The sequence below is a fragment of the Pleurodeles waltl genome, chromosome 8 (assembly GCF_031143425.1).
Source record: "Pleurodeles waltl isolate 20211129_DDA chromosome 8, aPleWal1.hap1.20221129, whole genome shotgun sequence".
NCBI lineage: Eukaryota > Metazoa > Chordata > Amphibia > Caudata > Salamandridae > Pleurodeles > Pleurodeles waltl.
The window spans coordinates 1,538,054,309-1,538,075,704 of NC_090447.1; the positions used below are offsets into that span (position 1 = coordinate 1,538,054,309).

At 46.3% G+C, this 21,396-nt stretch overlaps 1 protein-coding gene across 1 annotated transcript in view; it reads left to right on the forward strand.

Moving 5' to 3' along the window:
- Positions 1-21,396, forward strand: part of CASQ2 (calsequestrin 2) — a 116,972-nt gene that overhangs the window by 42,392 nt on the left and 53,184 nt on the right. The window contains exons 2-3 of the mRNA XM_069202980.1: positions 13,968-14,052; positions 19,732-19,832. Coding sequence (XP_069059081.1) covers positions 13,968-14,052; positions 19,732-19,832 — 186 coding nt within the window. The remainder of the gene's footprint in view (positions 1-13,967; positions 14,053-19,731; positions 19,833-21,396) is intronic.

A 21,396-nucleotide genomic window follows, 5' to 3' on the forward strand; every position in this document is an offset into this window, starting at 1 on the left:
CCCCTCCTCTCTCTCTCTCTCTCTCTCTCTCTCTCTCTCTTCTCTCTCTCTCTCTCTCCTCCTCTCTCCCTCTCTCTTCCTCTCCTCCCCTCTCCCCCCTCCCTCCTCCTTCTCCTCTCTCTCTCTCTCTCTCTCATCCTCCTCCTCTCCGTCTCTCTCTCTCTCTCTCTCTCCTCTCTCTCTCTCTCTCTCTCTCTCTCTCTCTCTCTACTCTCTCTGTCTCTCTCTCTCCCTCCCTGTCTCGCTCTCCTCTCTCCCCTCCCTCTCTCTCTCTCCTCTCTCTCTCTCTCTCTCTCCCTCTGTCTCTCTCTCTCTGTCCTCTCTCTCCATGTCTCCATCTCTCTCTCTCTCTCTCTCTCTCTCTCCTCTCTCTCTCTGTCTCTCTCTCTGTCCCTCTCTCTCCATGTCTCTCTCCGTCTCCCTCTCTCCTCTCCCTCTCTCTCTCTGTCTCTCTCTCTGTCCCTCTCTCTCCATGTCTCCCCCCCCCCTCTCTCTCTCTCTCTATGTATATATATATATATATATATAGTCATGTATCCCTCTGTCTGTCTCTCTCTCTCGCTGTCTTCATATCCCTCTCTCCCTCTCTCTGTATCTTCCCCCCTCCCCCCCCCCCAGAGGTGCCCAGACCTGAGGGGACAAGGAGAAGATGGAACCGGCCGAGGGGGAACGATGCCCCCCTCAAACGAAAACTTACCCCCCCCCCCCGTACAGACCCCAGACGTCACGTTGTTAGGGGCACACCCTCATGATATTGTTATTTGGATCTGTCTTGAACAAAAGGTGGCAGTGACTTGACTCTCAGGGGCTGTGCCATCCCAGGCCCACGGGGGTCCCGCAGTCCCCCCCCCCCCCTAAGAGCAGCGGAGACCACACCGGGCGCCTCCTGACCTCTCCGGCATGCGCCAGCTCTGAATATTCCTGGCATCAGCAGCATGGCATGATGTTTAGAATCAGGAACAGAGCCAGGTGGATGCCTGGCTGTGTGACACACCCCCCTGGAGCCCTGCAGCCGCCCCTGCCACTCAGGGTGCTGGGACTGCCAGCTGCCATGCTGGGCACAAGACACTGCAACCCGAGACCCTTTCCATCGCAAGGGGGCCGCAGCCATTGTGCTGGGCACCTCTCACGACTGGTGACCTCATATGACACAAAAGTTCCCACTGATCCTGGCTCTGCAGGGGAATGTCAGGGCTCCACACCAGATACCCCCTTACCTCCGAGAGGGAAGGGATTCTGCTGTTATGGGACTCAGCAGCAACCCATGACCTTTGGCTTCTCTGCTATCTGATTGGCTGGGTGAGTTATTGCGGGGTTTAGAATGGAGGGGCCCGCAGTGACCTTGGACTTCTGAATAGTCCAGGGGAATAGCTTAGCCAGTGACATTCAGCTGGCTCGAGTATGGCATTTCCTAACCATCTCAGTAGTGCGTCCAACTAAAAACAAGCATTGGCAATGCCATGAGGTCTGTCTTTAAAGGAATGGATTATGGTAATGTGAAGCATTACAAGTAAATAGCATGGGACTAGATATGCATTTGCGAGGAAGCAAAGAACTATAGAAAACAATAAATATTTAAAAAGCTAACATTGGTTTCTTCTGCGAATTGCAGGTGCCTACAACGCACCCAGAACGGTTTTCAACATTGTCAACACTTTTTTGCAGCCAGAGGCCCTCAAACAAACTTTTCCCACATCCCAGTCACTGGCAAAGGACCTTTTATTATTCTTCCACACCATAGTGGACAAAATCGAATCCAACTTTAATAGTCAGGGCCGCTCATCCCACCCGTGAGGTCACTTCCGCCGATCCGCCAGACGAGTCGGTGCCGCGGCTGGGGTCATTCAAAACAATCCCATTGGGTGAATCGGGGCACAAACATCAAATCTGGCTCACCCCTTGATCCCTGTCCCCCCTTCATGCTCCCCAGGACAGCCCCTGCCATCAATCCTCCAATCAGTGCAATTTTTACTATGTCTTTAGAATATGGTAATGTGCCTCTAGTTGAAAAAAGGCACTGGTGATTCCTCTTTTAAATAAGCATTTGCGTTTGCTCGAATTAGAGCTATTAGCATTTGTAAACTCCTAACCGGACTTTTCTTGCCACAGAAACTGAAAATGAAAAGTAAAATAGTTTCACATAAGCGAGCCGACAGCCGCCATGAGCGCAAAGCAGACACAGAAAGGGAAACAGAAGTTTGCTCGCAGTGAAACACATCAGCAAAAGTGCAATTATCCGTGTAACCGGCAAAAGTGCAAATATCCATGTAAAAGGGTCGATGTCATGCAAAGCACTCGATTACTTCCCAGCGAGATCGCACTGCGTACAAATTAAACAGAGAAAGTAGTCCAGAAACCAGGCTGAAAACATGGAGCCTCATATGTTTTCAGTAGTTGCCCGGTGTGCTCAAGGAGGGCTAAACACCGGAACAGGCATGACGTATGCATTCCTTTCACAAATGAAATCAAGTGATTCTTAAAAGGCCAGCCCACGAACCAACCAAACTGATGGGCGTGACATGGGTTTGGTAAAAGCCCACAGAGAGATTACACCAAGGACAGAGGGCTTTGCACGTGACCCTAAACTTGACTAATTACAGGCCCATCTCTCTCCTTCCACATCTTGGTGAGATGTTAGAAACACTGGTGAACCGTCAGATCACCAGGCATATGGAACAGAACAAGGTTTCACATCCCACCCAGTCGACGTCTGCACTGGCTTCAACATGGAATTAGCCCTGGTCTTAGTCACTGAATACACCAGAAGCAACCTTGACTTGGGGCAGAAAGTGGTGGTCAGCTTATGAGATCGCTCTGCCTTTTTCGACACCGTGTCGCACGAGATCCTTGTACAACGGTTGGAGCAGGCGGGAATCACAAGCTGTGCTCTATTCCCATTTAACGAGCAGACAACAGGTGGCATTCCTCTCTCCCCTCACCTCCCAGTTTGGACCTACCATCTGTGGTGTTCCTCAGGGGTCACCATTAAGCCCAACCCTCTATCTAGGCCCTTTAGCTTTAGCTGCGCAAAGTTGGGGTACGAGCATCGTCTCATACGTTGACGACACACAACTTAATGTTAGCCTTTCATCAGCTCAATCAAACTGTAACTGGGGATTTCAGAGCGGTCTTAAGTCTATTACTCAATGGATGCATAACCGCTGTCTACAACCCAATTCCGACAAGTTGGAAACTTTAATGTTTGGATCCTCCTCCCCTCTTGACGGGATGTATCTCTGGCCTCCTGATTTAGCGCCCGGATCTGGGGGTTCTGATGGATAAAGCTCTTTCCTTCAAACCCCATATCAAGGCCACAGTTGCCCCTTGCTTCGGTTTGCTAAAATCCTTAAGAAAGGTTTTAAAATATCTTTGCTTCGATACTCGCAAGGGGATTGTACATGGGTTAATCACCTCTAGGCTGGACTGTACCAACGTCCTTTATCTAGGTGTGCCCCAGGACCTGCTGCCTCGACTTCAGCTTGGTAAAAATGCCGCTTGAATAGCCGCAAACCTCAGTCTGTCACACAAGGGCTAAAGGATCCCCACTGAATACTGATTAAGCCTAGTATCAACTTTAAAACTCTAATGATAACACAAAGCTCTCCACCTGAAGGTCCCCAGTTAAGTCCAAGACAAGGTTAAACATTATTCCCCTATAAAGGCACTCCCTCTTCCAATCACAATTTATTCGGCATTCCTAAAATTTGCAAATCCAAATCTGGGGCAGGTTTTTCTCTTTTCTGGCTCCCAGTTTCTGGAATGCTCTCCCACCCTTTGCTGGATCCATTTCTAGGGAACGCCTGTTCAAGGCACAGCTGAAGTCAGTGCTGTTTGGGGAGCGGTAACTTCGATTCAAGACGCTTCTTTTGAACCAGCAGTTCACTCTACAAATATAATTTCATTCATTCATATTAGTGTAGATTAAGTGGCAGGTGACAGTTGCTTTCTCAACCCAGACCTAAAGGTGTGGACTTTAATAGCTGCCCTCCTCCCATCTGTGCTGCAGTCAGAGAAAAAACACCATAGATTATCTAGTTATCTAAGCCCCTTTCATAGCACTGCAATGTCATGTGTGTGCTCCTTAAAGTTCAAACTCAGGAAGCTGGATGAAGAAAATTATTACAGTTGTACAGAGGGCACTTTTTTGTGGAACAAACCACTTCTGCCCAATCAAAACATGTACAACAAGTGGGCGGGACTATAGCCCCTCTCTAGTGATGCTCACATAATTGTCCGGCAACAGCTGCGCTCTAAAGCTAGACCACATGGATGGTACGCCGAGCAGAGTTTGCACGGCTGAAGGGCATTGGGAGGGTAGAGGCCTTCACCGTTTAGGGTGTCGAATGCAGGGTCAATGATATTCTGAAAAGTAAGGACAATTCCTGAACCCCTGTGAGTCCATGAGATTGCTTGTTGCATGGGAAGAGTTTTGATAACAGCTGACAGAAGACTGGAGATCTGGGCACCTGCTGTACAAACTGTGTCATGCGCAGTTAACATTTTCTGATCCCAATGACATACGTCACAAGGTTGAGCACCTGCTGCAGTGAGCTGTGTGTAACAACTTTAAGGTCAAATGGCCTGGATTAGAACTCGGCGGACGGGTTACTCCATCACAATAGTGACGTATATCCCGTCCGCCAAAATCTAACCCCATAGCAGTGGTTCCCAACCTTTTGATTTCTGTGGACCCCCACTTTAACATTAGTGGAACCCAGGGACCCCCCGCTGAATCATCATTGGTATCCAGGGACCCCCGTCTGAGTCATTACTGGAAGTTGGGGACCTAATTTGTCAATACTTGTTAATATTTTTTAATTTTCTAGGCAGTCGCGGACCCCCTTAGAAGGCTTTGCGAAGCCCCAGGGGTCCCCGGACCACAGGTTGGGAACCACTACCTTATAGAATAGAATGAGATTTAGATTTCAGTGGACGGGATCACTGACCGTTGTGATGGAATAACCCATCCGCTGAGCTCTAAATCAGGCCCACAGTTCCAATGCAGTGAGATAGCTCAGGGGGTTCACGCACTTACCAATGGTGAGCATATGTGTTTTATGTGTTTGCTTCTCATTAGTTATTTGATATTTAGAATTAACCTTACTACAAGGAACTATGCAGAACTGCACAAAGAACATTTTTGTACCAGCAGGACCATCGCAAGCCTCAGGAGTATATCCTGTGGGTGGAGTCCAAAAACCATGAATCACATGAAGATGTGGAAACAGCTAAGAAGCAGGATTCAGTGGGAAATTAGCATGTTCTACTGCTCAGATCTGCAGCATTAGAAAAACTCACCTTCTAATATTGGCGGAGGGTCTTTTTATGAAGAACAAGGACAACGTCAATATGCCCAATAGAAGTTGAAAACCTGAACGTGAGGATTACTCAGCAAAAAGGCTGCTGGTAAGGATGGACCTATGTATGGAAGGTGTTTACATTCACTTCTTTCTTTTTACAGGATAAAGGCTCAAGGAGGGACGATGTGTACTTGTGTCCTGTTCAACCAACCCACATCCTTCCCTCACAGAAAAGCAGATGAGCTTCTGAACAGAGGACCCTTGGTTTTCAACCTGCCCCCTTCCATCATGGCAAAGATGCTTCTACCTAATCTATACGACCCCAAGTACCTGATTTACAAAACGACAACTAAAAACTTCTCTTAGGGCCAAAACAATGAGAAGCAGTGTTATCTGACGAGGGTTCTTGCATTAGGTCAGCTTGTTTCACAGTCAAAGCATCCAATGCACCTTATGTTTGTCTTTCTTTATCCTCGCCGCCTGGGGTGTGGGAGGAAGGAGAGGCCTAAACAAGTTCTTCACGGGTGAGAGGGAATGAGCCTGTTATCTGAGGGGCACATTTATAAGTGTGTTACACCACGCATCCTGGTATATGCATGACGCAAACCACTAAGTCACGCAAAGCCACTTTGCGTGTCTTTGAATGGCCTCCTACATATGGAGTAACGCCAGGCAGCGCAAATCGCTGCGTTGCCTTACTCTGTGCCAGGGATGCATTCCATCGTCGTTGCAGTGCGTGTTCCAATGCAACACCTGTGGATTTTGACACATTCCCATATTTACACGAACTTGTAAACTTGTGAATGCGCCCAAAACGCGCCCCTCCAGGAGAGGCATAACAAGGAGAAATATTTGTATTTCTCCTAGGTGCTGCCTCTTTCCATGTGTGCTGCATTCTGCAATGTGAAATATGCCTCTAGCATTTGTTTTTGTGCGGAAGGTGACCCTTCCCATACAAAAACAATCCTGCCTACAAAACAGGCACCCTTGCACCATGGAGCAAGATTGCTTGCGTTGGCGCAAGGCTGCCAAAAGGACCCCAGAACAGAGGTGAAGAACATGAATGCACCGTATTGGGTAAATACAGAGCATTCCTGCCTTTCCTGTGCAATGCAGGGCAGTGCACCAAGGTGATGAGCTGTGCTGCTCTGCACCACACAGCTCATAAATATGGGCCTGAGTGTCTAGGAGCCCAAGGGAAGGTCAGCAGATGTTGCTAAACCCAACTCAGAGTCCCTGGACCCAACTATGAACCAGAGAAATCATCGCCCCTGAAGCTCTGCCCCTGTTCAGATTTCTCTACTCACTGATTGGCTGGGTGAGTAGATCTGAGGTCACATGATTTAGGGGCCCACCATGATCTAAGATGTTCATTTAAAAATGTAAACTCCATCCCTGCACCATGCTCGCTCAAAGTATCTCGCGTGGCCACTGGAACTGGGCTCTAAGCGCCATGCTTGCCTACTCAAGGTGTTAAAGAGGAGTGTGGCACTCACACAACACTCCTCCCTCTCTGGGTATCACAAAGACCCAAAATGTAATGTACTCTTTCTCAAAAGAAACCTAAAATGAGACCGCTCACCGTCCTAGCCGCTCCCTGATGCCATCCATACACCGGCACAGAGGTTCTTAACATTTTGACTTCAGCATTGTAGGTGGGTGTAAAACTATCAGTACTTAATTTGTAAAATAATAAACTGTGCTTCGGATGGACGCCCGCAGCCGGTGCTATTACATGTCAGTGAGCCGAATATCAAGGTTGTAGTCTTCAGTCCACCCCAGGCCTCTTTATTCCACTACCAGACACTCCCTGTCACCTTATCTCTCTTGCAGGTCCCTCCTTTCTCCCTTTAAGATGATTTTTCCATCTTTCTCTTCCTCTGTCTTTCCCCTTTATGTGCTTTTTCTCTCTCTTGCTCTCGGGAAATGTCTTATCAAAGAAAATAAGTGCAGGTCCCCAAAAATGAGTACCGCTGGCCCCCACCGGCAAACACCTCCTCAAATTAAACACCCTTCACAGAAAGGGCCCTCAAGAGGAAGGCGATGGTAGAAAGTCACATAAGACTCGAGTGGGCGGGATACGCCCATCATGGACATCAATTCACCAAAAAGCAAGGGTTAACATTTTGAGGAATGCTCAGGTCTAATGAATGCTCAGGTTGGAGGAATTCTCAGGTCGAAGGAATGCTCAGGTTGGAGGAATGGGCAGGTCGAAGGAATGCTCAGATTGGAGGAATGCTAAGATTGGAGGAATTCTCAGGTTGCGGGAATGCTCAGGTTGGAGGAATGCTCAGGTTGGAGAAATGCTCAGCTTGGAGGAATGCTGAGGTTGGAGGAATGCTTGGGATGGAGGAATGCTAGCATTGGAACAATTGTTGGAGTAGAGGAATGGTTGGGTTGGAGGAATACTCAGGTTAGAGGAATGCTCAGGTTGGAGGAATTGATTGGGTTAGAGGAATACTTGCATTGCAAGAATGCTTGGGATAGAGGAATGCTTGGGTTGGAGGAATGCTAAGGTTGGAGGAATGCGTGGGTTGGTGGAATGCCTGGGGTTGAGGAATGCTTGGGTTAGAGGAATGCTCCTGTTGAAAGAATGCTTCAGTTTGAGAAATGATTGGGTTGAAGGAATGCTTAGGTCGAAGGAAGGCTTGCATTGGAAGAATGCTTGGGATAGAGGAATGCTTGGTTGGAGGAAGTCTAAGGTTGGAAGAACGCTGAAGTCGGAGGAATGCTTGGGCTGAAGGAATGCTTGGGTTGGAGGTATGCTTGAGTTTGAGGAATGCTTAGGTTGAAGGAATGCTTAGGTTGAAGGAATGCTTGGGTTTGAGGAATGCTCAGGTTTAAGGAATGCTTGGATTGAAGGAATTCTTGGGTTGAAGGAATGCTTTGGTTGAAAGAATGCTTGGATTTGAGGAATGCTTGGGTTTGAGGAATGATTCGGGTTAAGGAGTGCTTGGATTTGAGGAATGCTTGGGTTGAAGGAATGCTGGGTTTGAGGAATGCTCAAGTTGAAGAAATACTTAGGATGAAGGAATGAATGGGTTGAAGGAATGCTTTGGGTATGGAATGCATGGGTTTGAGGAATGCTTGGGGTGGAGGAATGCTTGGGTTGGAGGAATGCTCTGGTTGGAGAAATGCTTGCATTGGAGGGATGCTTGGGATAGAGGAATGCTTGGGTTGGAGGAGTGCTTGGGTTGGAGGAATGCTTCAGTTGAAAGAATGCTTGGTTTTGAGGAATGCTTGGGTTTGAGGAATGCTTGGGTTGAAGGAATGCTTGGGTTGGAGGAACGCTTGTGTTTGAGGAATGTCGGGTTAAAGGAATGCATGGGCGTGAGGAATGCTTGAGTTTGAGGAATGTCAGGGTTAAAGAAATGCTTGGGCTTGAGGAATGCCTGGGTGGAAGGAATGCTTGGGTTTGAGGAATGCTTGGGGGTGAAGGAATGCCTGGGTTTGAGGAATGCTTGGGTTGAAGGAATGCTTGGGTTTGGGGAATGCTCGGGTTGAGGAATGCTAGGGTTGAAGGAATGCTTGGGCTGAAGGAATGCTTAGGGTGGAGGAACGCTTAGGGTGGAGGAATGCTTGGGTTGTAGGAATGCTTGCATTGGAAGAATGCTTGGGATAGAGGAATTCTTAGGTTGGAGGAATGCTAAGGTTGGAGGACTGCTTGGGTTTGAGGATTCCTTGGGGTGAAGGAATGCTTGGGGTGAAGGAATGCTTGGGTTGAAGGAAAGCTTGGGTTGGAGGAATGCTTGCATTGGAAGAACGCTTGGGAGAGAGGAATGCTTGGGTTGGAGGAGTGTTTAGGTTGAAGGAGTGCTTAGGTTGAAAGAATGCTTTGGTTAAAAGAATGCTTGGGTTTGAGGAATGGTTGGGTTGGAGAAATACTTGGGTCTGATGAATGCTCGGGTTGAAGGAATACTAAGCTTTGAGGAATGATCACGTTGAAGGAATGTTCAAGTTTGAGAAATGCTCGGGTTGGAGGAATGCTCAGGTTTGAGGAATGCTTGGGTTAGAGGAATGCTAAAGTTGGAGGAATGCTCGGGTCAGAAGAATGTTCGGGTTGAAGGAATGCTTGGGTTGGACGAATGCTTTGGTTGAAAGAACTCTTGAGTTCCAGGAATGCTTGGGTTTGAGGAATGCTTGGGTTGAAGGAATGCTGGTGTTTGAGGAATGCTCAGGGTGAAGGAATGCTTGGGTTGGAGGACTGCTTGGGTTTGAGGAATGCTCGGGTTGGAGGAATGCTCGGGTTTGAGGAATGCTCAGGCTGAACGAATGCTTGGTTTGAGGAATGCTCAGGTTGAAGGAATGCTTGGGTTGGAGGAATGCTCAGGTTTGAGAAATGCTCAGGTGTAAGGAATGCTCAGGTTTGAGGAATGCCCAGGTTGAAGGAATGCTCAGGTTTGAGGAATGTTTGGGTTAGAGGAATGCTACAGTTGGAGGAATGCTCAGGTTGGAGGAATGCTTGGGTTGAAGGAATGATTGGGTTGAAGGAATACTTGGTTTTGAGGAATGCTTGGGTTTGAGGAATGCTCCGGTTGAAAGAATGCTCAAATTGTAGGAATGCTTGGCTTGGAGGAATGCTTCGGTTAAAAGAATGCTTGGGTTTGAGGAATGCTTTGTTTTGAGGAATGCTTGGGTTGAAGGAATGCTTGGGTTTGAGGAATGCTCAGGTTGAAGGAATGCTCGGGTTGGAGGAATGCTCGGGTTTGAGGAATGCTCAGGTAGAAGGAATGCTTGGGTTTGAGGAATGCTTGAGGGTGAAGGAATGCCTGGGTTTGAGGAATGCTTGGGTTGAAGGAATGCTTGGGTTTGAGAAATGCTCGGGCTGAGGAATGCTAGGGTTGAAGGAATGCTTGGGCCGAAGGAATGCGTATGGTGGAGGAATGATTAGGTTGTAGGAATGCTTGCATTGGAAGAATTCTTGGGATAGAGGAATGCTTAGGTTTAGGAATGCTAAGGTTAGAGGAATGCTTGGGGTTGAGGATTCCTTGGGGTGAAGGAATGCTTGGGGTGAAGGAATGCTGGGGTTGAAGGAAAGCTTGGATTTGAGGAATGCTCTGGTTTGAGGAATGCTTGCATTGGAAGAACGCTTGGGAGAGAGGAATTCTTTGGTTGGAGGAGTGTTTAGGTTGAAGGAGTGCTTAAGTTGAAGGAATGCTTCGGTTTAAAGAATGCTTCGGTTTAAAGAATGGTTGGGTTGGAGAAATGCTTGGGTCTGAGGAATGCTTGGGTTGAAGGAATGCTCACCTTTGAGGAATGATCGTGTTGAAGGAATGTTCAGGTTTGAGAAATGCTCGGGTTGGAGGAATGCTCAGGTTTGAGGAATGCTTGGTTTAGAGGAATGCTAAAGTTGGAGGAATGCTCGGGTTGGAGGAATGCTCAGGTTGAAGGAATGCTTGGGTTGGAGGAGTGCTTGGGTTGGAGGAATGCTTCGGTTGAAAGAATTCTTGGGTTCCGGGAATGCTTGGGTTTGAGGAATGCTCGGGTTGAAGGAATGCTTGTGTTTGAGGAATGCTCAGGTGAAGAAATGCTTGGATTAGAGGACTGCTTCGGTTTGAGGAATGCTCGGGTTGGAGGAATGCTCGGGTTTGAGGAATGCTCAGGCTGAACGAATGCTTGGTTTGAGGAATGCTCAGGTTGAAGGAATGCTTGGATTGGAGGAATGCTCAGGTTTGAGGAATGCCCAGGTTGAAGGAATGCTCGGGTTTGAGGAATGTTTGGGTTAGAGGAATGCTACAGTTGGAGGAATGCTCAGGTTGGAGGAATGCTAAGGTTGGGAGAATGCTCGGGTAGAGGAATGCTCAGATTAGAGGAATGCTGGGGTTGAAAGAATGCTTGGGTTGAAGGAATACTTGGTTTTGAAGAATGCTTGGGTTTGAGGAATGCTCCGGTTGAAAGAATGCTCAAGTTGTAGGAATGCTTGGGTTGAAGGAGTGCTTGGGTTGGAGGAATGCTTCGGTTAAAAGAATGCTTGGGTTTGAGGAATGCTTGGTTTTGAGGAATGCTTGGATTGAAGGAATTCTTGGGTTTGAGGACTGCTCAGGTTGAAGGAAAGCTTGGGTTGGAGGAATGCTTGAGTTTGAGGCATGCTCAGGTAGAAGGAATGTTCAGGTTGAAGGAGTGCTATGGTAGGAGGAATGCTCAGGTTGAAAGAATGCTCAGGTTGAAGGATAACTCAGGTTGAAAGAAAGCTTGGGGTAGGTGAATGCTTCACCATTACTTGCCACTTTGCCATGAACACTTCATTTCACTTTGCCCTCCCAGTGACGAGAACAGTGAGAGAAAAGAGACCTCCTGAGGGGTCACAGTGACCCAAAGCTCCTCAGATCGGCACAGATTGACCAATAGTTCTCCCTGTGTATGTAAACATTTATAATTTGATTAAATGCATGTATCTAGATATGTGTATTGCTTTGTGCAATGTATAATAACCATAGTTTTTAAAATAAATAGATATCCTTTAGGTCTGGTTAACTAATGTATATATTACTTTTGGGTATATGTATATATGTGTTCACTGAAAAAACGAAGGTTACAGGGACATTATAGGTAGGCTCACATTTTAAACTTAGAAAACCATAGAAATTCAGCCGTTATAGTTTAGGTAACTATAACTGACACCCTAAGGTAACTATAACTTGCGTCCTTACCATGCACAATTTTCTTATCAATTTTATTGCTAATATTACAGTGATAATATCAACGATGCCATACAAGATATCATCAATGATATAATATGTGGAGTAATTAGCTGTACATGGCGAAGGCGCGAGTTATAGTTACTTAAAATAACTCTAAATGCTGAATTTCTATGGTTTTGTACGAGTAAATTCCGAACCTAACTATAACGCCCCTGTAACCTTTGTTTTTTTCAGTGAATTTCTATGGTTTTCATAACGTAAAGTATTTTTAATTACTATACGTGAATCCAACCACCACCACCACGCAGGGGCAAAGGATGGCCGCAGGGCCTGGCCTGTGGCCAAGCCCTGCAACCAAGCCCTTATAACTACCCAACCTTGTGCCGCGCATGGCCTTTGCCCATGCGCAGCGGCAGTAGGCCACAGAGTCTATCTCTGTCAGTGAGTGGGTGCATGAGTGTCTGAGTGGGTCTGAAAGTGGGTGTGTTAGTCTATGAGTGAGTGGATGAGTGTCTGAGTGGGTGTGTGAGTGGGCACATGAGTTTATGATTGCAAGTATGAGTGAATGAATTAGTGTATCAATGAGTCTGTGAATTAAAAAAAAATATTTTTGCATATTCTCGAATACCCTAAAATATTCTCGAATATCCTTGAATATCTTTGAATATTGAGGTGACGAAAAATCATTTTAAACCCATAATGTGACCCTAAAACACTCGTATATTATCACACCCCTGGGGTCACAGTACCTCCACCCTGACCCCTTATACCACTTATCATTTCTACGTGTAGCCCCATTGACCCTCTCCTATAACATAAACTGACAGCCACAACTTTTTAGTCAGGTTGTGGCCAATTACAGCTCTTCTATTCACACACACATTCGCAAAAAATCATGAATATTCACGATTGATTTGTGGCGAAGATATCCAATTTTGGATTTTCCGTAATTTCTTCTAAACTATTGAATGGGTTCACATCAAAGGGCAATCTGCATATTGAAAGCTAACTCTCAGCCAAATTTGGTGTAATTCTGTGCAGCGGTTTGGGCTGCAGTTGTGTCGAAAGGTATTATTGGAATTAACATGGGAAACGCAACTTTTTTGACCCCCCCCTTTTTCTTGGCCCCCGATTGATGGATCATCCCAAAACTTTCCATGCGCAACAAGAATCACTGGGACCCTTTTTTTTTTTTAAATTAAGTGAAGATTCGTCATACGGGGCCAAAGATATAGGCAAGTCAAAAAACGCTTTTCTATGGAAATACTACAACTACCTACTGGTGCTACAGCAACACTTGAAACCCAGAGTTTAAACGACTTTAAAACTCAATATATTATCTACCTTTTACACATATACCCTTTCTATGTAGTCATTTATTACTCTATTCCTACTGTGGAAGAGAGAAAAAAATCTTTGACTCTCTCCAGTGCACCACTCTGTCTCACCCTAAACCCCTCCTAGTCTATCCTCTGCCTCCACTCTCTGGCTCATCCCAACCCTCATTCTACTACTGTGCTCTCCACAATAACCCTCCTAGACTCTTCCCTCCTCTACCCCGCCTGGCTCAGCTCAGCTTTATAGTATGATCTCCCTAATCCCTTTCTACAGACTCTTTCCTCCTCCATCTCTCCCTTTACTCATCCCGAACCTCATCTTACTACTATGATCTCCCAATTAACACTTTCTGGATTCTTCCCTGCTCTATCCCTCCATTATCCTATTCAACCCAACCAACAGACTCTCATGTCCACCGCTCAAATTAACTCATATTTCCCTACACTAATCCACCACTAAACCTTTTGAGTTCCGGAGTAGCATGCTACTTGCCGAAAGTTGAAAAGTGCTTTGACGCCTCATCAGGGGTAGTAAGGGCTATATAAATACAATTTACAATTACAATTACAACAGTTCATTGTGCCCACTCATGAACAGCTGAGTGGGCGGAGTATGCCTGAGTGTGCCCAGAGAAGACATCACCACATTACTGCACAGAGCTCCTCAGAGTTTACTCCTTCTCTTTCAGCTGGCTGCTCAGGTCCTGGAGAATAAAGGCGTGGGCATCACCTTGGTGGACTCCAAGAAAGGAGCAAAACTTGCTAAAAAGCTTGGTAAGTGTTTTAATTGTGATGACCTCTAATGACCTTGGACAGATTTCTGAAAGCTTGGATGATGCACTTTCTGGCCTGCATCACCTCTTGTTCATCCTATGAAGCCTCCAGCTCTGTCATTGCACCTCAGTCCTGAGCTATAGAGCCCCTGTCATCTGCATACTGCGATAGAAGCCCAGCTCACTCTGTGCACCTCAGTCATGACATGAAGGGTTCCTTAGGCCCCCACACATCTCTATCAATACACTTTAATCATGCCCTACAGAGCCCCCAGATCTTCCAGTACTGTAGGTCAATCAGAGCTCTGCCACAGCACCTCAATCTTGCAGCACACCCGAGTAATACAATCCTTCGACCTGCACACAGCCCTGCCAATGTATCTACAGTCGAGACGCCTCCATAGGAAGTCTCACATGGGAACATAAGAACACTTCACAAAATTGCCCCAAAAGTATGTATGACAGGAGAAGGCCTCGCCGACATTCGAAACAGAGGAGAAAGCATCATTTACGAATAGTTGAATCAGATCACAGCCAAAGGTCATCCAGGTATTCGTCCAGCAGATGGTCAGTATACATGTTGAATGAGAGTGGTGGTGGCAGATATCTACTGATGATGCCAGCAGAAGGACTAGATCCCAGCATGGTTCCAGTCAAGGTAAAGCTGGGAGACCAGCACGTGGACTTCACTGTGTACAGCAGTGGGTCAGTGAATGTGGTAGGGGTACATGTGATAACCCGCCTTCACCCTAAAGATACAGGAATCTTGCAATAGATTTCACACGGGGCGGAAGGTAGTCTCCTGAAATGCACAGGGAAGTTTCAATCGATGATCCAATATCATGAGAGAGAAACAAATACAGATGTTTACTTTGTGGAAGGAAAAGAGTCTACACCAAACATCATGGTGGTCATTCCGACCCTGGCGGTAATCACCGCCAGGGCCGGGGACCGCGGGAGCACCGCCAACAGGCTGTTGACCCCCCATGTCCCCCCATGTGTTTTGACACTACCCAATGACTGGAGATAGCCACCATCGATATGGGCAATGAAGAGGAGATGCAAGTGAGACAACGCAGTGCTGAAAACACATGCCCAATGATTCAACTGAACATAAATGCTCAGTCATCATTGATAGTGGAACGTCTATTAACATGATGCCTAAGGGCAAACTCAAAGAACTCAAGCCACTTGCAGTCCTCACACCACCGGGAATACGGATGCACATGTGGGCTGTATCTAAACCAATATGGAGCCGTGGATTCTTCACCGCAATGATACAGCACAAGGCAACGTCTGTTCAAACTACAATCCATGCACTACAAGGGACAGTGTTGAGTGTTTGTCTCCTCAGTTTTGCTACCGTGGATGAAATGGGACTGATATCAATTAGCTCTCACATACCTATTGATCCAGGACTTACCCAAAAGATTCCTTCACTTTTTCACATATGCGAGTATAGCTGCATATCTACGAGGATATTCGCCCAGTAGCACAGTGACATAGATGGATTGCTTTTCATCTCCAGAAAGCAGTATAAAGTGAAAAAAAAATGTGCTGAAACTAGAAATAATTGAAAAACTCACAGGGTCCACCCCGTAGTTTCACCAGTAGTTGTGGTGCCAAAAAAGGATGGGGGAAGTGTGCATTTGCGTTGATATGCACCAGCAAATCAAAGCTATTGAACATGAAAGAGCCCAGTGGCCTCATACAGCTGACATGAAAACACATCTAAATGATGTCAAAGTGTTCTCCAAATGTCATCTGAACAAATGGAGCTAGAAGGGAACTGTTGATACATAACTACTTTTTCCACCCACATAGGTCTTTTCAGAGCCTTACGGCCTGATAAAGGTAATGGTGGACGGGTTACTATGTCACAACGGTGACGGATATCCCATCTGCCGAAATCTAAATCCCATGTGAAATAATGGAATTTAGATTTTGGCAAATGGGATATCCATCACCGTTGTGACGTAGTAGTCTGTCTACCAATATCTAAATCAGACCATACGTTTTGGCATCTCCTCAGCAGCTGAAACATTTCAAGATGTGATTCATTGAGTCATCTAGTTTATTCAAAATGCCCTGAATTACAGTGAATATACACATTAATATTTGGGAGCACCAGATGACAACATGACAAAGTGCTCCTACAAGTTTGTCAGTTGCTTTCAGGCACTGGACTCACACTCAATGCCAAAAAATCTGAATTTCATGAAACCAAACACGTTCTTTGGCCACATTTTCTCAGAAAATGGCAAGGCGCCAGTTCAAAACAAAGTGAATGCTCCAAGTACACCAGCCCCCCTCAAGATGTGAGCATGCTACAATGTTTCCTAGGAATGTGTCAGATAAATCCATGACTATGCCACGTTAAATGTGCCGCTGCGTGATCTGCTCAAACAGAACGTGGATTTCCAGTGGTTGCCAGCATGCAAACAAAGTTTCAGGAGATCAAAACCGCCATTGAGAAAGCAACAGTCATGGCATACTTTAACCCACAACTTCACACGGAAGTCAACGTGGATGAAATACTCACAGTACATTGCGCATCCCCGTGCTCACAGGTACATTGTTGCATACGCAAGCAGGAGTCTCTCCAATGTTGCACAAGCATACTCACAACCAGAAAAAAGAAAGTCTAGTTGTTGTCTGGGTGTGTGAACATTTTCATATTTTTCTGTACGGTAAGCAATTCACAATAGCCTGTCGCCTGGGACTCATTCAAATCTAGAAACCTCTTCCAAAGGTTTAAGAGATCTTTAATCCACCTAATTCTATTTGATGTTAACTTAATTAGCAACATAAAGCATGCTTGCTAATTTTATAAGCATCCCTTTATCTTTGAAAACTGGAATGTGTACCCAACCATTGGGTTCTTCACAGTATCTTTGTAAAACAATTGTTGTCTGTTGAACCACTTTTTGTCCATTGCTTCGTCTGCACTATGGATTCACTTTGTCACATCAGATTTGGGTTTATGTGTATGAATATAATACATGTATGACAGAAACTTCCTTTGTCCAGCACTGTATTTATTTCTGTATTTATTTATCCTTCGTGATTGATTGTTCAACAGTTCCTGCCCAGCAAGATTTATGTTGGTAATTATGTTAACATCAAAGAGAATTAAGCGGATTACAGAACCCTCAAAACTTTGGAAGAGGTTTCTAGATTTGAATGAGTCCTGTTGATTTCTTTGGATCGCTCTCAAATGGTAAATACTTGATGGTACTCCTGGATGAACACTCACGATTCCCACTAGTTAAACATATCTCCTTTATTGGACGTGAAGAAGTGACACACATACTTGATGACATTTTTGCAAACTGGGGAATTCCCAAAATCTTGAAGTGTAACAATTGCCCTCCTTTCAGCAGCAAAGAATTCATAGAGGTTGAACATTGATGGATCAAACTGTTGTGGCCTCAAGCCAATGCCATGATTGAATGGTCCATGGGCACTCTTAAAAGAACAGTGCAAAGAGCTTCTTCTGAGGGACTGACAATTTACCAGGCACTATGTCAAGTCCTGGGCACTTACCAAATGGCCCCTCGCTCAACGACAGGCAAGTGTCCAGCCACAGTCATGTTTGGGTGAGCAATAAGAAACATACATTACTCAACATGCAGTAGAACAACAAGTAGATGTACATACATTTCAGAGCAGCAATACAAACAATAGGGAGAAAATGAAGGCGTATGACTATGCCAAGAGAAAGACCAGAGAAAACACCCTTGACAAAAGAGACTGTGTGTTAGTCAAGCAGAAGCAAAAATGGAGAACAGACACCCCATTCGAAATTGACCCACTTCAAGTGGTGGGGAGGAAATGAAACATGGTCACCGCTGCACATCCGGGGAAATACATGACTGGATGTCACACTTCAAGTAGATAGCACGACCATCAGAGCCGTTGAACATCACTGAAGGTATCACACAAGAATTCCAACCGCCTCCTAATCGAGAAAAGGAGCTAGCAGTTCGGGACAGATTTGCATCACCGCAAATGGTCAACATGAGGTGTGATCAGCAAGTGTGTCAACCTTGTACACTTATTGAGATCAAAGAATCATGTTTTATACCTAGCGGACATTTCAATCAGGGGACGTGTGGTGTTCAGCAATAGGACCCTAACTCGAGACCTCCCTGCCAGAACCAGAGGAAGAGGATAGTCAGAGTGGGTGTGGATGAGTATGAAAAAAGAGAAGTGACGAGGTAAGGAAAGCAATGGTAGATGGAGAATAAAGTTGATGCCTCCCTCTATTTTGTTTGTGTGTCTGTTTTCACTCACCGGGTCCCATGACATGACACCTCCCAGATCTCAAAGCCCACAATTGCACCTGAAGGTCCCAGCTCCTGCCTCCTTGCCCTTGACTCAACCCCAATGATCATGTGATATGAAGCTGGGAAAGGGTGCTGCCTTCCAGGATAAGACACAAGTTCAATATTATAAAAGTCCTGTGCACTCCTCTACTACTGTCGGGGTTATACCGATGAGGGTTGTGGGGGGGATTACAAGACTCCTCTTACTATTACAACTTACTAAGGAGGTCTCCTCAGTCTTCATTACCACTTCAGAACTTCTTCACAGGCGTGTGCATTCATGCAACTGCAACCTGGTGGAGATGTTGGACAGGCTGGCGAGAATTGTGAACCCAGATAGAACCGATCTCAGTTCCGTAGTTGACCGCTGAATAGGATTGGGGCCTCGTATTAACATGGTTCGAGGATCATCTTAGTGAAAACTCCCATGGACCTGCAGATTCATCTTCCTGGGGTTTACTCTCCTAGCTATAGGTCAAGCTCCTGAGAGTTAAGGTCCAACCTTAAGTCATTATCAGAGACTTACTCCTTGGGTTCTGCAATGAGAGGTCCTTCTCTCTTCTTAAATGATAACTTAAGTCCTTTGAGGGGTGGGAGACTGGCGCCATCTTGAGTGGAGCTATTGTATCAGTAGGGGGCACTTCACCAGCTGGTTTGTGAATAGCAATGCAATTTGCGATGCAACCCACGTGTTAATAGGTTGCATTGCAAATTGTACATTTGCAGGGAGTCAAAAAACTATCTGCCAAATGAACATTAATTTGACATGATGCAACTTGTGACCCCTGTCATTGGCTGCCAATGCAAGGATGGAGACATGCAAGGGACATCACTCCTCGGTCCCTTTTTCTGCTTTCCAAAATTTGAAGGATAATGTGTTTTTTTTTAAAAAGAAGCACATGTCCATTAAAGACACAGATGCTTTTTTTAAAAACAAAGCTTTCCTGTTTGGGAAGGCATTAGGAGGGACAGGCAGTTGTCCTCTGGTGCATTGTCTTCCCCATCCCTCTGAGTATGTCGACCTCGCAGGTCAATAACTCATCAATGGATTAAAACCACAAATACAGTCACAAATCATAACCACATTCTGCTCTGAATCAGAAGTAGGAAGGGTTTCTTCCCATTCAAGCTCCTCATATTTGTGATTCAGAAAGTCTCAAAAAAGCCCTGTTATGAGTCAGAAAGAGAAGCTCTTTTAATGTAATTTTGCAAATCGCAGGATTTTACCCCAAACGGGGTTTGTGCATTTGGCCCTGTGTTCGTTCTCAACTGAGGCCTGCGTGGAGGATGCCCTCCAGTGTCTTTTCTCTGCTCTAAGCTTTCCTTTCACCTATCCCTTCTTTTTCACCCAGGGTGCACGGAGGAGGGCAGCCTCTACATTTTCAAGGACGACAACGTCATTGAGTATGATGGTCAGATGGCCGCGGATGTCCTAGTCGAGTTCCTGCTGGACGTAAGTGTCTTTATTCCTCCCTCTTCAGGTCCCAGGTGGGCTTCAGCCCAAGGTTTCCCATCTCTTGGACTCTGGTCATGTCCAGAGGCATAATACAATCCCCTGCAGCCCATGTGGCATAGAGGGGCCCCAATCCTCAATCCTCAAGATCAATCAATATCTGTGAGATATGGGAAACGCAAGAGGAACTCTTCAAGTTCTGCAGGAGGCCCCATCATCCTACGTGACACAGCTAGTCAAGTGATGCTTCAAGTAGATTCTAATACTTGGTTGTAACATTCCTGATACATTTAGGGTAGGCCTGGGAAAACCTTGCCTAAAGTGTGGAGTCACCACTGAGGATCTGAGGACAGCTCTGAATTTCATGTCCACACACCCCCACTAAAATCCTGAAAAGTTTAACTGCATTTGTTAAATGCACTGCATGGGTTGGGGTGGCCCAGCAGAGCTGTGCATAAGCTCACCGGCCCACACGCATTCCCCGCTTGCCTGTCCGGCACCCCTGGTGAGATAGAAGTTTATAGAGAGAGAAGAACCTGTGCAAAGACCCGTAGGGTCCTGTCGCATATCCACGATACCCCCCACCTCACCCACATCATCCACATCTAGCATTCCTTCTCATCTTCTCAAAGCCACTCCACAATGACATTCTTCACTCCTCCCACAATGAATCCCTTCCTCCAGCTGCCGATGCCCCTTCCTCGGCCTCAGGAACTGCTCAGTGTCACTGTCCCATCCTCCCTGAAAACCAGCTATATCCACCTCACCACCACTGGTCACCTACATCCCCTTCCTTGAAGAGGTCTAGGAAAGAGCTGCATTGCTGCCACAGCTGCACCACAGGTCACTATAACCTGCGCTAGACCCACCTGATGGCACTGGTGCAATGAGGCTGCACCTCTGCAACCCTCAGATCACTGGCAGAGGTGACCCCTGACCCCGCGGGCTGCAGATGTTCAACCACATCACCTCTGTACCCAGATCTCCACTGGTACTCACCTCCACCAAGCATAACATATATGTCTCTGAGCTAAGCCCACTAGGCCAGGCTTTCTGGCTAAACAATATAACTACTGTGGCTGTCCTGAACCACCACCAGGGCACACCTGCTTATTACCTGGGGATCACCTGGCTAAGTTAAAGAAAACCAGGAAACAACCCTCTTCTTCTTTCGCCCACTTCTCTGGAATGTCCCGTCTCCACCGGTGAATGACCTGTGCTGAATGTTCAAGAAAGAAATCAAGACCCTCTTTTTCTATCCACCTCCCAGCATTTGGAACAGCTGCACAGATCAATCAGTCAATCCACCCAGAACATCATGGCCAATGGGTCACCAACATCTCAGACCCCCTCTCCCACTGCTCTCTTATCATCTCATTCTTCGCTGTTCCTTTGAATTCTGGGGTAATGGACAAGATACAATATATTATAAGACATAAAGGGGGTCATTCTGACCCTGGCGGTCGGCGGTTGCCGCCCGCCTGGAGGGAACCGCCATTTGGCCGCCCCGCGGTCAAAAGACCGCTGGGGCCATTCCGACTTTCCCACTGGGCTGGCGGGCGCT